The sequence below is a fragment of the Tenrec ecaudatus genome, chromosome 10, assembly GCF_050624435.1.
Source record: "Tenrec ecaudatus isolate mTenEca1 chromosome 10, mTenEca1.hap1, whole genome shotgun sequence".
Classification (NCBI taxonomy): Eukaryota; Metazoa; Chordata; class Mammalia; order Afrosoricida; family Tenrecidae; genus Tenrec; species Tenrec ecaudatus.
The window spans coordinates 81,838,372-81,853,423 of NC_134539.1; the positions used below are offsets into that span (position 1 = coordinate 81,838,372).

The following is a 15,052-nucleotide window of genomic DNA, read 5'->3' on the forward strand; positions in this document are numbered from 1 at the left end:
CATGACTGCTACTTATTGTATATTTTGCATTAGCCTTTGTGGGGGTGTATATGTATGTTTGTTGATTTTTATATTCTTTGAAAACATTATGTAGATTGTAAAAACTGGGATTCAGAGAGCTAAAGTCACTTGCTCACAAACACATAGAGAGAGGCAAAGCTGGGAGCTAAGCCTAGGTTTACCTGGTCCTGGGGTACAGTGCTATGGGAATTCATTGCCAACCAGAGCAATGGAAACGTTTCTTGGAAGAGGTATGCTTTGATTTTATCTGAGTGGGATTTTTGACAGGGTGGAAGGCGTATTCGAGGTCAAGGGTACCATGTGAGCAAAGCTAGAAGTCAGAAAACTTGGGCCTACGTGTAGTCTGAATAATTTGGAAGGAGCCTGAGAGAAGATGTGAGAACTGACAAGGTGTAAGACTGGAAAGTTGGGGACTTCTGGAAAGATGGTGACTGAGTAACACATACCAGAGGGACTGCAGAAATCAGCCCAGGAGAGTTACTAAGAGGGAAATTCAATACTGCTGGATTGCAGGAGGAGCATCATAAAGATAAGTAGGCACAGATCCACAAGGTTTTGCGGTGCTGGGAGCTTTTGGTTTACCACAGTGGAGGCTGGCTAGGGCTTGACCTTAACCTCGCCACAGTCTTGGCCAAGCCAGGACCATTTGGAGCCGGTGCAAGGGCTTTATCTCAACACAGCCACTGCTTGCCACCACCCCGGGGCAGGAATTAAACCTCTGCAGCCCCAAAGGTAGGGACCTAGGCTCAGCTATATTGATCCTTTTGTTTCCCTCTCTTCTCTATCCTGCCGCAGTCTCAGCTGGCTTAGTCCCCCACCCCCCCTTTTGTCTCTTCGCTGTTCTCTCACACTCCACTGCCTAACTTGAGGCAGCTCCCCTTAGCCTAGGGAATTTATGCCTACGCCCCACCCAGTTAGGTGAGCTCCACCCTGTGCAGTCTGGGGAAAGCCCGGCAGATCTCCACCAGGGGATACTCTGCCCAAATTCCTACGGGGGAATTCCTGCCTGTATGGCTGAGGGAGCTCCCTATTTTTCCTCTGTTGTCCCACGTGACTGAGGGAACTTCCTCCCGCCTACCTTAGTGCCTCACATTGGCTTAAGGAAGCTCGGCCAAGACTTGCCAACGTTCCACACTGCTGCAGAATCTCTGCCCAACCTCTGCGGTGATCTACTTGACCAAGGCAATTCTGAGCACTATTTGCAGTGTTCTACACCAAAGCAAGCAACCCACCAGCCTTCTGGGGCACTCCCCTGAGAGGGAAGCCACAAGAGAATAAAGTGGTAGACTAATTCCATAGTCAAATTAGCTATAGGCAATTCAAAAAAGCATTCCTACAAGTGCCCCGGGAGAGCCAGTGTTCTTTGACTCCCTGGAAAATGGCACCTGGATCCTCTAAAAACAATGCAAGGCAAACAGCCATCAACCCCAATGACTTCAATAAAAAAAAACAGGAGAAACAAAGGGCAATGGCAGAAGACGTCCTGAACATAACGACATGCATATAAAAAGCAGACATTGAGCTGCCACAGAGAGAAATCCTCAGAATGTTGCTTGGAGTCATACAGGATATGAGGGAAACAATGCAGGAAAAGGATGAAATGATAGAGAAGATAAAGTCCATACACCTTAGGGAAATACAAGAGCTTAGGGAAGAGACAACAAAAACCAGTAGCAGACTCACAGACCTCGAGAATCAACCAGAGGAAGCACAGAACTGCACCAGTTACTTGGAAGACAGCCAATCAGACTTTAACAAATGAGAACAAAAATCTAATAAGATCATCAGAGAAGCTGGAGAAAACCTAAGAGCTATGTCTGATGCTACGAAGAGGAGAAAAACATTGGGATTATTGGTTTACTGGAGGAAGACACAACAAAGAAGTCATCTGCAACAATAGTGAGAAAATTCTAATGAATGGAAACCAGGCAACTGTTTGGGAGGCTGAAAGAACGCCAGCTAGACTGAAACACAAGAAGTCACCAAGGCACATAATAGTTAAACTATCCAACTTTGAGGAAAAGGAGAAAATCATGAGAGCAGCTAGTTTAAAACAAGCAAACACATATAATGGTTCCCAAATAAGAAGATATTCAGACCTATCAGCAGAACTATGAAGAAGAGGAGAGAGTGGAGTAATATATTCCAAAAATTGAAGGAAAACAACACAAACCCAAGAATACTCTACCCAGCCAAATTATCATTCAAGAAAGATGGAGAAGTGTCTTCCCAGACAAGGAAAAACTCAAAGAATACATTAGAAGAAACCCAGCCCTACAAAAGACCCTTGCGACCCCGTATGGGCAGAAGAACAACACTCACTAAGAAGAAATAAGAGACCACCACATAGAACAACCTCACCCAGAGGGCAACAAAGAGAAAATAGACCCCAATATAGCATTGGCTTAAGGATCGAAAGAAGTCAAGAATGATACACACACACACACACACACACACACACACACAATAAAAACACACTAATAAGAAAGGAAGGTAGAAAAACACCCAACACAAAAGGTATAAGATGACATCACAGAGTCCACAAATAGAGGTAATAACCATGAATATCAGTGGCCTGAATTCAGGCATTAAAAAACTGAGGCTAGCTGACTGGCTTAGAAAACATAATCCATCAATCTGCTGCCTACAGGAGACACATCTCAATGCTACAGACAAAAATAGGCTGAGACTCAAAGGCTGGAGAAAGGCATGCCATGCAAACAGCAATTAAATAAAAGCAGGAAATAAAAGCAGGGGTTGCAATCCTAACCTTAGACAAAATTGACCTCAAAGTGAAAACTATAAAAAGAGATAAGGGGAAAAAAGAGAGATAAGGAGAGACACTATATAATGTTCAAAGGAATGGTAGATGAAGAACCACTAAGCATTATAAACATTTCCCCGAATGAGAGACCCACTGAATACATCAACCAAACACCCCAAAAGATCAAAAAAATAAATCACAATTATAGTGGGTGACTTCAACACACCGCTCTCTGAGAAAGAAAGATCACAGGGAAAGAAACTCAACAAGGAGACTAGAGTTCTAAATACTACAATTAGACAATTTGACCTGATAGATATTTACAGAGCTTTTCATTAACAGAAATTACATTATTTTCAAGCCTGCATGGCACATATTTGAAGATAGACCACATGCTGGAGCATAAGGCAAATCTCCTTAAATCTGAGCACATTGATATCATACCGACCCGTCTCTCTGACTACTGTGCCATAAGGCTGGAAATCAACAAAAGGAAGATGAAGAAAACAAGAGCAAACAATTGGTGAACAACTCTCTATTGCAAAATGAGTGCATACTGGCACAGATCAGAGATGAAATTAGGAAATTTCTAGAAACAAACGAGAATGAATACACAATGTACTAAAACTTATGGGACACAGCAAAGGCAGTTATGAAAGGACGCTTCATAGCAATGCATACACACCTGAAAAAGGAAGCGAGACCCATGACTGATATGCTGGCACAAAATTTACAACAACTAGAGCAGAGTCAGCAGGACAATCCCAATAATAGCAAAGAAAAAGAAATAATAAAACCAGGGCTGAGATTCAGGAGAGGGAAAAGAAGAAGAAGATGGCAAAAATTAATGCTGCTAAAAGTTGGTTCTTTGAAAGGATAAACAGAATCAACAGGACCTAGGCAGGCAAACCTAACCAAAGAAAGGAGGGACGAAATTTCAATAGCAAGGATAATTACACAGTACTACAAAGGATTGTACTCCAATGAATTCAACAACCTGGAAGACGGATAAATTCTTGGAAAAACAATCTTTATCTGCAGACTATCCCCAAAGGATGTCAAGAATCTCAATAGAACCATAGCAATAGAAGAAATAAAGTTATCAAGGGATTACCAACCAAAATATCCCCCGGACCAGATGGCTTCACAGGAGAATTCTACCATGCATTTAGGGAAGAACTAACAACAATCTTAAACCAACTCTTCTAGAACATAGAAAAAGACGGTAAACTCCCGAACTCCTTCTTTGAAGTTAATATAACTCTGATACCCAAACTGGGCAAGGATCCCACAAAAATCGAGAACTACAGATTAATATCCCTAATGAACATCGATGCAAAAATCCTTAACAATATACTAGCCAATAATACACACCAAAAAAGTATATAAAACTAGTAATTGACCATGTCCAAATGGGATTCATACCAGGAATGCAGGGATGGTTCAACATACAAAAAACCATTAGTATCATTTGCCACATTGACATGAAAAACTGTAAGAACCACATGATAATATTGATAGATGCAGAAAAGCATTGGACAACATGTAACACCAATTCCTGTTTAAGACACTTGAGAAGATAGGAATGGAAGGAAAATTCCTCAAGCCAATACAAGCTGTATATGAAAAAACAACAGCCAATGTGGTAGTCAATGGGGAAAGACTAACACAATCCTGACAATAGAGACCAGACACAGATGCTCCTTGTTCCCTCTCTAATATCGTGCTGGAGGTTTTAGCTAACAACATAAGGCAAAGAAAAGACATTAAAGGTATTCATCTGGGGAAAGAAGAGGTGAAACTATCGTTATTTGCAGATGATATGATTTTATATATGGAAAATCCCAAAAGCTCCACAAGGGGAGTACTGGAAGCAATAGAGGAGTTTGGCAGAGTGCCAGGATACAAGATCAACAAACAGAAGAAGTCCCTCGGACTTCTATACACGTCAAGTAAGAACACAGAAGAGGAGATAAAAAAGGTGGTACCCTTCACAATAGCCAAATACAAATGGAAATATTTAGGGATACACCTGACCAAAAGACCAAAAGATGTATATGAGGAAAATTATAGAACACTGTTAGAAGAAACCTCAAAAAATGCAAGAATAACCCATGCTCGTGGATTGGAAAACTCATTGTAGTCAAGATAACAGTTCTGCCAAAGTCACTATATAAGCTTAATGTAATCCAGATACAATTCCATTCAAAGAAATAGAAAAACTGGTTACCAACTTCATATGGAGAGGGAAGAAGCCCAGAATTAGCAGAGAACTCCTCAAGAAGAAGGACACAGTGGTAGGGCTTGCTCTACCTGGCTTTAGCACATACTGTGCAGCCACAGTTGTCAAAACCACATGGTATTGGTACAATGACAGATACTCAGACCAATGGAAAAGAACTGAAAATCCAGAAATAAAAGCATCAGCACACAGATAACTGATCTTTGATAGGGGCCCAAAAATATCCAATGGGAAGCATATGCCTTCTTTTTAATCATTGGCTTGATGTTGTTTTATTTTGTTTCCTGGTTTTGCTCTGTGTTGTTTTTTGTGCATGTTATTACCTCCGCAGGTCTGTCTAAATAAGATAGGCTGGATGAACAATCTGGCAGAGAAAACAACCAAACCGACAGTTCCAGGGCGACATGGGAGAGGGGGAGGTTGGGGAGAAAGGAAGTAGTGTTAACCAACCCAGGGACAAGGGAACAACAAGTGATCCAAATGGGTGGTGGGGAGGGTGTAGGAGGCCTGAGGGCAATTGATGTATGTATGGATTGTGATAAGAGTTGTATGAGTCCCTAATAAAATGACTTTTTTAAAAAAGAAAAGAATAAAACATACAAATATGCTTGACATAATGGATGGATGTATAGATTGTGATAAGAGGTGTACGAGCCCCCAATAAAATGATTAAAAAAATAAGATTGGAATATTATATTTCTGTCATAGACTGCCTTGGTTGTTTGGGGGGGGGATATAGGGAGAGTGTGCTTGATTTGGGAAGCCAAGGAAGAAATTTTTTCAGCTGTATTTTTGTTTGTCCCTATTATCAGTATCAGAGTATTTCGCATGAGCAAGGATCTCATGAAGTACTTGATGTGTTAAAGAATGATCCCGGCTTTAGAAAACAGAATCAGGTTGCAGAGAACCTTGTGACTAGAAGGCTAGTGAAGAGTATTGGAGCCACTCAACCTCAGATGGCTCGAGGCTGCACCTGTGTGGCGTCTGGGGTACAGGGCAAGAAGCTATTTCACAGATGGTGTTTGGGGATCTTGTAAAGGAGAATAATTATGCAAAGAATATGGTTTATTTTTATAATCAGAAAATAGCTATTAGAAAAAAGAAACAAGAAATGTGACTGCTCAGATGCTTATGGTTTAGACTTAGCACTTGTTGAAACCAGGCGCTTCTTTCTGGCAGGCTGGCGTTTTACTGTCCTGTCCAGCCAAGAGCCTGCCACAGAATAGACAGTGTTTGCGGAATTAATTGTCGAATGATTAATATGTTAGCATTCTCTGTTTACTGGAATGGCATTATTAAGTCATCACTCAGCCTTTTCTTCTCCAAATTAAATAGCCCATATTATTTTAATTTATCCCAAAGCATTTTAAGCAGACACCATTTGCCAAGCCTCATGCATCTTTATGTGTTAAAGTATTTTTTCCTCCCCAGGTTCAAGGGCAGACGGGACTTTTGAGGAGGATTCGCAAATTGACATAGCTACAGTACAAGATATGCTTAGCAGCCACCATTACAAGTCATTCAAAGTCAGTATGATCCACAGACTACGATTCACAACAGATGTACAGTTAGGTAAGTACATGAACAGCTGATGTACCGAACTTTCTGTCAGTAGTCCACCTAGAACTAGGGAAAGAAACGGCATACAACTTTTGCGTTACCTGAGTGACTAAAGGGATTTGTTTTCACAGAAAATATTTAGACAATGAAATTTGAAGTACAGCTTCTTCACCACCTGAGTGCTCTTTTTTTTTTTAAATTAGGGGCTCATACAACTCTTATCACAATCCATACATATACATACATCAGTGTATAAAGCAAATGTGTACATTCTTTGCCCTCATCATTTTTGAAGCATTTGCTTTCCACTTAAGCCCTTTGTATCAGCTCCTCTTTTTTCCCCTCCCTCTCCGCTCCCCCTTCCCTCATGAGCCCTTGATAATATATAAATTATTATTTTGTCATATCTTGCCCTATCTGGCATCTCCCTTCACCCCCTTTTCTGTTGCCTGTCCCCAAGGGAGGAGGTCCTTGTAATCGGCTCCCCCTTTCCAACCCACTCACCCTTTACTCTGCCAGTATCGCCCCTCACACCCCTGGTCCTGAAAGTATCATCCACCCTGGATTCCCTGTGCCTCCAGCTCCTATATGCACCAGTGTATAACCTCTGCTCTATCCGGTCTTGCAAGGTAGAATTCGGATCATGGTAGTTGGGGGGCGGGGGGGGGGGGAATGAAGCATTTAGGAACGGAGGAAAGCTGTATTCTTCATCAGTGCTACGTTGCACTGTGACTGACTCATCTCCTCCCCTAGACCCCTCTGTGAGGGTATCTCCAGTGGCCGACAAATGGGCTTTGGGTCTCCACTCTGCACTTCCCCCTTCATTCACTATGGTAAGGTTTTTGTGTGTGTGTGTGTGTTTTTTTTTTTTTTATGATGATGCCTTATACCTGATCCCTTTGACACCTCGTGATCTCACAGGCTGGTGTGCTTCTTCCATGTGGGCTTTGTTGCTTCTGAGCTACATGGCCGCTTGTTCACCGTCAAGCCTTTAAGACCCCAGACACTGTCTCTTTTGATAGCTGGGCACCATCAGCTTTCTTCGCCACATTTGCTTATGCACCCGTTTGTCCTTGGCGATTATATCATGGAGGTGTGTAGCCAATGATGTGATTTTTTGTTCTTTGATTCCTGATAACTGATCCCTTCGGAACTACGTGATCACACAGGCTGGTGTGTTTTTCCATGTGGGCTTTGTTGCTTCTGAGCTAGATGGCCGCTTGTTTACCTTCAAGCCTGTAAGACTCCAGATGCTATATCTTTTGATAGCCGGGCACCATCAGCTTTCTTCGCCACATTTACTTGTTCACCTGAGTGCTCTCTTACCCTTTTTCATAAAGCAGGCCATTGGGAATAGAACTAGCTTAAGACTCTTCAAATGGACTGACTTCTGTGAAGTTCCATCATTCTTTTCATTCTTTAATTCTCTTAAGCGCTTTGCTGAGAATCACTTTTTAACGTTACCAATGGCCTTTTCTTCCTCCATGAACTCATTGCTTATTCATTTGTGACTTTACTCACAACGCCTTTTAATGATCTTGGGTATTATGTTTGAATGTTCCCCAGATAATCTGGAACTCTTTTTTTTAAAACTCATATTTGGGATTAATTTCCCATTAAATGCTTAATTTCTGTTTTGACATAAACTTAACAGGAGTACCCTAGTAATCAGTATGAAATTATTACCTTATTGTCATCATGATCATCATCATCATCATCATGGCTACCATTTATGGGGCATCTGCTAGGGTCAATGCCAGGCTGACCCTACATCAGGGAGTTGGGTGAGTTAGTTGGTTTGTTTTTCCTATGGAGTTGGCACAAGTGCTTTAGAAATATGGTAAGTGCTATCTACCCAAAACACAGACATTTCTTATGCCCCAAGTAGCAAAGATTCTAAGTGGGGTACAGAGAGGTGACATCTCATGTTTAATCCCACATACAGTAGAGGTGGTGGTGTCAGGAGTGGAGTTGTGGTCTGAATCTGAACTAAGGCTTGCCTATTACATTTCTCATAAATGCTTTGTATGTGTCTCACAATAAAAATCTTTCCTAATACAGCATTAAACTCAGGTGGGGTTTTTTTTGTTAACGGACTTTGTTTACGTGGCTGTTTGCCATCTTCTGACTTCTCTCATTTAAGGTTCTGCTTCTGTCATTTAAGAGACAGAAAGACCTAAACACAAGTCCTGTAGGCATCAGAAACAGGCAGTAGGAAAATTCCCTGGCTTAGTGAAGTTCAAATGAACAGGAGCAGGAGGTTAGACTGGGTAATTATTTTAACTGGAAAAATGGAAAGTAAGTAAGAATATCATTCACACTTCCTTTCCTGTTCTACAGAGCCACCCCATGTACTCCTAGCAGTGGGTTTCTAGGCCCGTTTGTGGCATTTGGGTCAGCTTCTCTAGGGAAGGTCATCTGCAGATACTTGTGGCTATTTTATCACTTACTCTTCAAGAAAACAGAAAACATCACCCCTACCTGTCTTTAGCCTGCTGTAAAGTTTACCACCACACGGCAAACAGTGTCATTGCAAATGATCTCTTTAATTTTGTCAGGTTTCATACTGCACATAACCTTTTAAAGGCACAATCTGCTCAAATATTGCTGATTTTTAATAAATCTCAGATATTCCTTCCCTATATGACCTGAAAGTACAAGTTAGGAAGTAGAAAAGGTTCTGAGGATCACAACTGGTTTAAATTGTGACTACCAATAACCAGCTATATAGTAGAAGGCAAAGGTCTTAATCTTCTAAGCCTCAGTTCCACTCTGTTTAAATGGAAGTATAAGTAATGTCGGTGTCCTAGAGTTGCTGTGGGGAAAGAGAGTACTAGCTGCCAAGCACTGAGCACGGGGGCTGCCCATTGGTTAGCTTGTGGTGGGGAGAAGCGGCAGAGAGTAGCACTTAGATGGCAGACTCAGGAGTTGTAAGCTTAGGCTGAAATCTAACTTGTTTGCTAATCTTGTCACCATGGGCAAATAATTTGGAACCTGAGTTTCTTCATTTATAAAATGGAGATGATAATAATCCTCATCTTATAGATTGGTTAATTAAGAAAAGAAGATGTTACAACATTCGCAGATCATTTCAAAAGATGCTTGGCACAGAATAAGTGTTCTGTAAATATTAACTGCCAGGACAGTGGTGATTCCAACAGGATAGATAGTTGAATTAGCACCCAGTACCTTTGAACTCCACCACTCACCTGTAAGTTCGCTGTACAGTGGTGACGTCCATGCTGCTGTAATACTAGAAATTATGCACTGCTATTTCACATGTCAACAGGCTCACTCACAGCAGCCAGCTTTTGGCAGAATACATAGCCTAAGACAGACCAGGAAGAAGGAAGAATGAGAATTCCAGAACACGTGATTATTTCATGTGGAACTATCCATAGACCGGGATAAATCGTTTGAACAGAAAAGGGGGCAGATACTGTCATGGATTAAAATCAGGAAAGCTATGTGTCAGGGATGTATTCTTCTGCCGTACTTAATTCAGTCTGTATGCTGAGAAAACAATCCTATGAAGAATGGAGCATCAGGATTGGAGCAAAACTGATGAAGAGCATGTGATATGCAGATGATACAGTCTAGTTTCTGAAAGTCAGAGAACATGAAGCACTTACTGCTGAAGGTCAAGATGGACAGTTTTCAGTCTGGATTGCAGCTCAACAAAATCCCCACGTAGACCAATCAGCGAATCCATGAATAAGAAGCCCAAAGATTGAATTCAGCTGGGATTTCATCTTACTTGGATACACAGTCTCTAGGAAGCAGCAGGAAATCGAACAGTGCATTATATTGGGCAAATCCTCTGCAAATCACCTATTCATTATTTACTTATTTAACCTTTAATTGTGCATTGGGTAGAGATTAACAAATGGTACCCTTTGTTTCTACAAGAGGCTACCCCCCTCACCAATCCCCCCCCAAAACAAATAGAAATAACTGTGCTGAGCAGAGCTTATATATTTTTCCCACCAGGAAAGCATTAAGCAGTTAACTCTGAGTTAGTGAACTGCTATGGCATGTAGTGAGCCCAGTGTTGTGTTGTGTAGTGAAGCCAGTGGTGTTGCCTGGGAAGATTCTCTCTAGTCATAGTGAATTTTTTGTAAAAGAACTTTCATTCAAACCTCATTTTTGTGATGGCCGATTTTTTAAAAATCATTTTATTGTGGGCTCTTACAGGTCTTATCACAATCTATCCATATATCTATTGTGTCAAGCACATTTGTACATCTGTTGCCATCATCATTTTAAACCAAGATATTCTTAATAAACCAAGATAGACTTAAAATGCATATTATTTTTAAAATACTTTTATTGGGTGCTCTTACATCTTATCACAGTCCAGACATTCATCCAGTGTGTCAAGCACTTTTGCACATATGCCACCATCATAATTTTCAAAGCATTCTCTTCCCACTTGAACCCCTGGTATGAGCACCCCACTTCTTCCCCATCTCTCCCTTATGAACCCTTGATAAGTTATAGATTATTATTTCTATATCTTACATCATCCTCTGTCACCCCTCACCCACTTTTCTGTTATTCATCCCCCTGGGAAGGGCTTCTTGATTGATCCTTGTGATCGATTCCCCTTTTCTCCCCCTCCCCTCCCCTAATCCTCCTAGTATCTCTACTCTCAGTGTTAGCCCTGAGGGATTTATCTATCCTAGATTCCCCATGTTTCAGGCTCTTATCTGTAGCAGTGAACATGCTCTGGTCTGATCCAATTTGTAAGGTAGAATTGAGGTCATGATAGAGAGGGAAGGAAGCACCAAATAACTAGAGGAAAGTTGTTTGTTTCGTTGGTACAATGCTTCACCCTGACTGACACTCATCTCTTCCCTGGGATCTCTCTGTGAGGGATGTTCAATTGTCTATAGATGGACATTGGGTCTCCACTCCATGACAACCCCCCCCCCCCCCCCGCGCGCAATGTGATGGCCAATTTAAGAGAGCAATGTGTGGCTGTGAATTTTTGTTTCCTGTTTTGGGGGAAAATGCCTCAAATTGTTTTGAGGTTAAACACAGTTTACAAGGACAGCCCTATGGGAAAATTTCAAGTGTACGAGTGGTTTTCTCATTTCAAAAAAGGTGAAATGTTGATTGATGACAAATCTCTTTCTGAATATCCATCAACTTCCCAAATGGTTGAAAATGTTAACAAAATTCATGCATTTGTGCTCAAAGACTGACTGTGAAAATGTTGATGATGTCGACGACAGATCATTGAGGCGATGAGGAAGTTATCTGGAATATTTTGAAGCTCGGTTCAGTGAATTGTATTGGAAGATTTGGGAATGAGAAGGGTCACTGCGAAATTTTTGCCTTGGGTTCTGACTAACCAGGAAAAAAAGAGTGTTGAGTTGAAAGATGCTGTGCTTTGAAAAAACAGCTCCAAAGCGACCCAGACTTTTTTCTCAAGGTCATTACTGGTGATGAGACACGGTACTATTCTTATAATCCCCAAACCAAACTTTAATCAAGCCAGTGGAAGAAGCCATCGTCACCTCGCTCCCAAAAACCCTTCAAGTGAAATTAAAGATCAATATAATACTCATTTGTTTTGTTTTTTTATATGAGGGGGAGAGTGCATTTGAAGTTGGTTTCACTAGGTCAGACTGTTAATCAAGCTTTCTATTTAGAGGTTCTGAAAAGATGGTGTAACTGTATGACCCCCCCCCCCCAAAAAAAAAAGGCCCGATTTTGGCAGACTGGGGACTGGTTTTGCCACCTTGACAATGAACCTGCTCACACAGCCATCTCATTGCAGCTGGTTTGGATAAAAAAAAAAACAGCATGCTTCTCTTGCCACATGCACCTTACTCACCTGACCTTTCTTTGTGATACTTCTTTTTGTTTCCTCCAATGAAGAGGGGCATGAAAGGACAGTGATTTGAGGAAGTAGAAGAGGCGAAGGAAACAAGGAGGTACTGTCAGCCATCCAAACAGACGAGTTTGAAAAATGTTTCCAAAAATGGAATCGCAGATTAATGCAAGAACAGAATGAAGAGCCAGGGACTGCAAAGGAGTGTCAGTGCAGCAAAAGGAAAGAAGAAAGACTCCACAGTGACTTGATCTGCTGGGTGTTATATGAATTTTTCACCAGAGAATTAACTCTAAAATCTTAAAATATATATCTCCATACTGTATTATTTTTTATTTATAAATTTTATAATATAATAAAATAATTATTTTTTAAAAGAATGGAATCACAGATTTGACAAATGTATTAAGTGTAATGGAGAGTATTTTGAAGGTGATAAGGTTGTTTTGCAAAAAAAATTTAAATACGTTGCTTTTGGGGAAAAAAATCCAGCTTTGGAGGGGTACCCTTGTATTTCTCATTTCCTAACCTTCTGAACTTTCCCCTTGGGTAAATGCTGCCCTTCTGATCAGTGAAAAAGAAGACTATCAATGAGGTGGGTTAACACAATGTCTGCAGCAGTTGGCCCAAGCATCCTCACAATTGGTGCCGGCCTAGGCAGTATTTTGTTCTGTTTTGACTGTAAGTCAGAATCCGTTTGCCAGCACCTAAGAACAATTTTGAACCAAAACACAAGCCCTACCTCTTTTGAGCAGTCTTACTGCCATGTAATTGTCATCGAGCCCACCTTATATTCTTTTCTCTACCTGTCCTTTTCCTCTTCTCTCTCAAAGAATCTTAAGCTTCTAAAATGGTAAGAATTACTTATTTCATGTTAGCTCCTAAAACAAAATTTTTTATTGTTTTTTCTGGAGTTACTGTTCCTGGTATACTTATAGAAATAAAAATTAAAAAGCTACTCAAAAAGAAGCCAGACCCAAAAGAGTACATAGTGTATGAGTCTGTTTATGTAATGTTCAAAACTAAAGACAAAAAAACCCAAAAAGACAATCTAAGGGTAAATAGCAAAGAAAGTTGTTTCTAGAGCTCAGCGAGTAGTAGTTGCTGGAGAGTAGCCAGGCACCACTACCACCTGGGAGGTCGGCTAGACTCTATTTCTTGGTCTATTATGTGGGTAAATGAACTTTGTGGAAAATTAAATTCACACCCACACACATCTCCACACTCAAGGCTATCGAGGCATTCCGGACTCAGTGTAAGCCTCTAGAACGGCTCCTGGGCTTTCTGAGACTCTTCTCGGAAGTCTAAAGCCTCATCTTTCTCCCTCCGAGCATCTGCTGCCTTTGAACTGATGCCCTTGTGATGAGCAGCCTGACATGTAATCCACATCGGGGCTCCACATATCCATATAGGTACTTCCTATGCATATATATTTTCAAAATAGCAATGCTACTCAGACATTCTATTACTTTTCCAGCAGCCTTTAACCAATAACAAAGGGTCTTGCATTTTTCTGAGCAGGACTAGTTTTAGGAAGCCCAAGAAGTGGCTAGACGACAGTCGAGACAAAGGTCCATGGTGAAGATTTCCCCAGGTGAGCATACAGCAAACCCATCTCTGATGGGTCTCTAAAGGTAGAAAGTGACTCATCCGAAAATACCCAAGGTCATGAACTTCCCCATTTCTTTCACAAACTACTTAATCAGATCTGACAAATGAGCGCGTTTCCAAAAATTGGTGGAAAAATAGAATTTTAGAATAATGGAATTTTCCAACAAACTTTCACAGCCCCCTCGCCTTTTTTATTTTTTTAGCCCCCTCATTTTTAAAATGGAAAAAAGTTCACAAAAGAATCTGTGGAAAGAGCCCCAAGCTCTAGAGTCAGTCAGGATTGAATCCAGATCCCATCTTTACTGCTTCACTCTGGGCAAGTCCCTCCCTTTCAATCTTAGTTTTTGTCACATATATATATATATATAAAATGAAAGTTTTGAATGTTGACCCTTTAGGATTGTATGACTCACAGTGTCAAAGAAGTAGAACTCTAACGGGTAGAAAATATGTAAGTACATCACTGAGATTAGGGGATGACTCTGTGAGCAGAATTTCACTTGTAGCTGAGGAAGAAGTGCATGGTGGCCGTAATGCAAACATCTCTCCCAAGAGCAGTGATACTCAAGTGGGGGCCATGGGAAGCCAAGTTTCAGGCATTTCCAGCAGCATATATGGCACCCTCTAGTGGAGAGTGAAGCTCTGAGAAGCTTCTACAATGGTTAGTGTCAGAACATTTGTTTCAATCAATGGATTCAAGTTCAATATTTAATATGATAAGCAGAAACATCATTGGTAAGTCATAAGGGATTCTGTGACATTCGAACTGTAAATAAGCTCAACCTCCTGTCTTATAGTGAAGATCAGGGATGTAGTTTCAGACCCTATCTCCCTCCTTGCAAACCAAATCAAACCCTCTACCGAAGAACCTATAAGACAGAGCAGAGCACCCCTTAGGGTTTCCAGGAGGCAGGCTGCTCCATCTTTCCCCCGGGTCGGAGTAGCTGGTGGGTTCAAACTGAAAAGTGGGTTCCAGTTAGCAGCTGAGCACCTAACCACTGGACCATCAGGGCCC

General features: G+C 41.1%; 1 protein-coding gene across 5 annotated transcripts in view; it reads left to right on the plus strand.

Annotated features, from left to right (window-relative positions):
• The window catches only part of MAPKAP1 (MAPK associated protein 1), a 304,461-nt gene that overhangs the window by 248,605 nt on the left and 40,804 nt on the right, over positions 1–15,052 (plus strand). For all 5 annotated transcript variants that reach the window (XM_075560780.1, XM_075560781.1, XM_075560778.1 and 2 more), the window contains one exon: positions 6,459–6,599. In XM_075560780.1, coding sequence (XP_075416895.1) covers positions 6,459–6,599 — 141 coding nt within the window. The remainder of the gene's footprint in view (positions 1–6,458; positions 6,600–15,052) is intronic.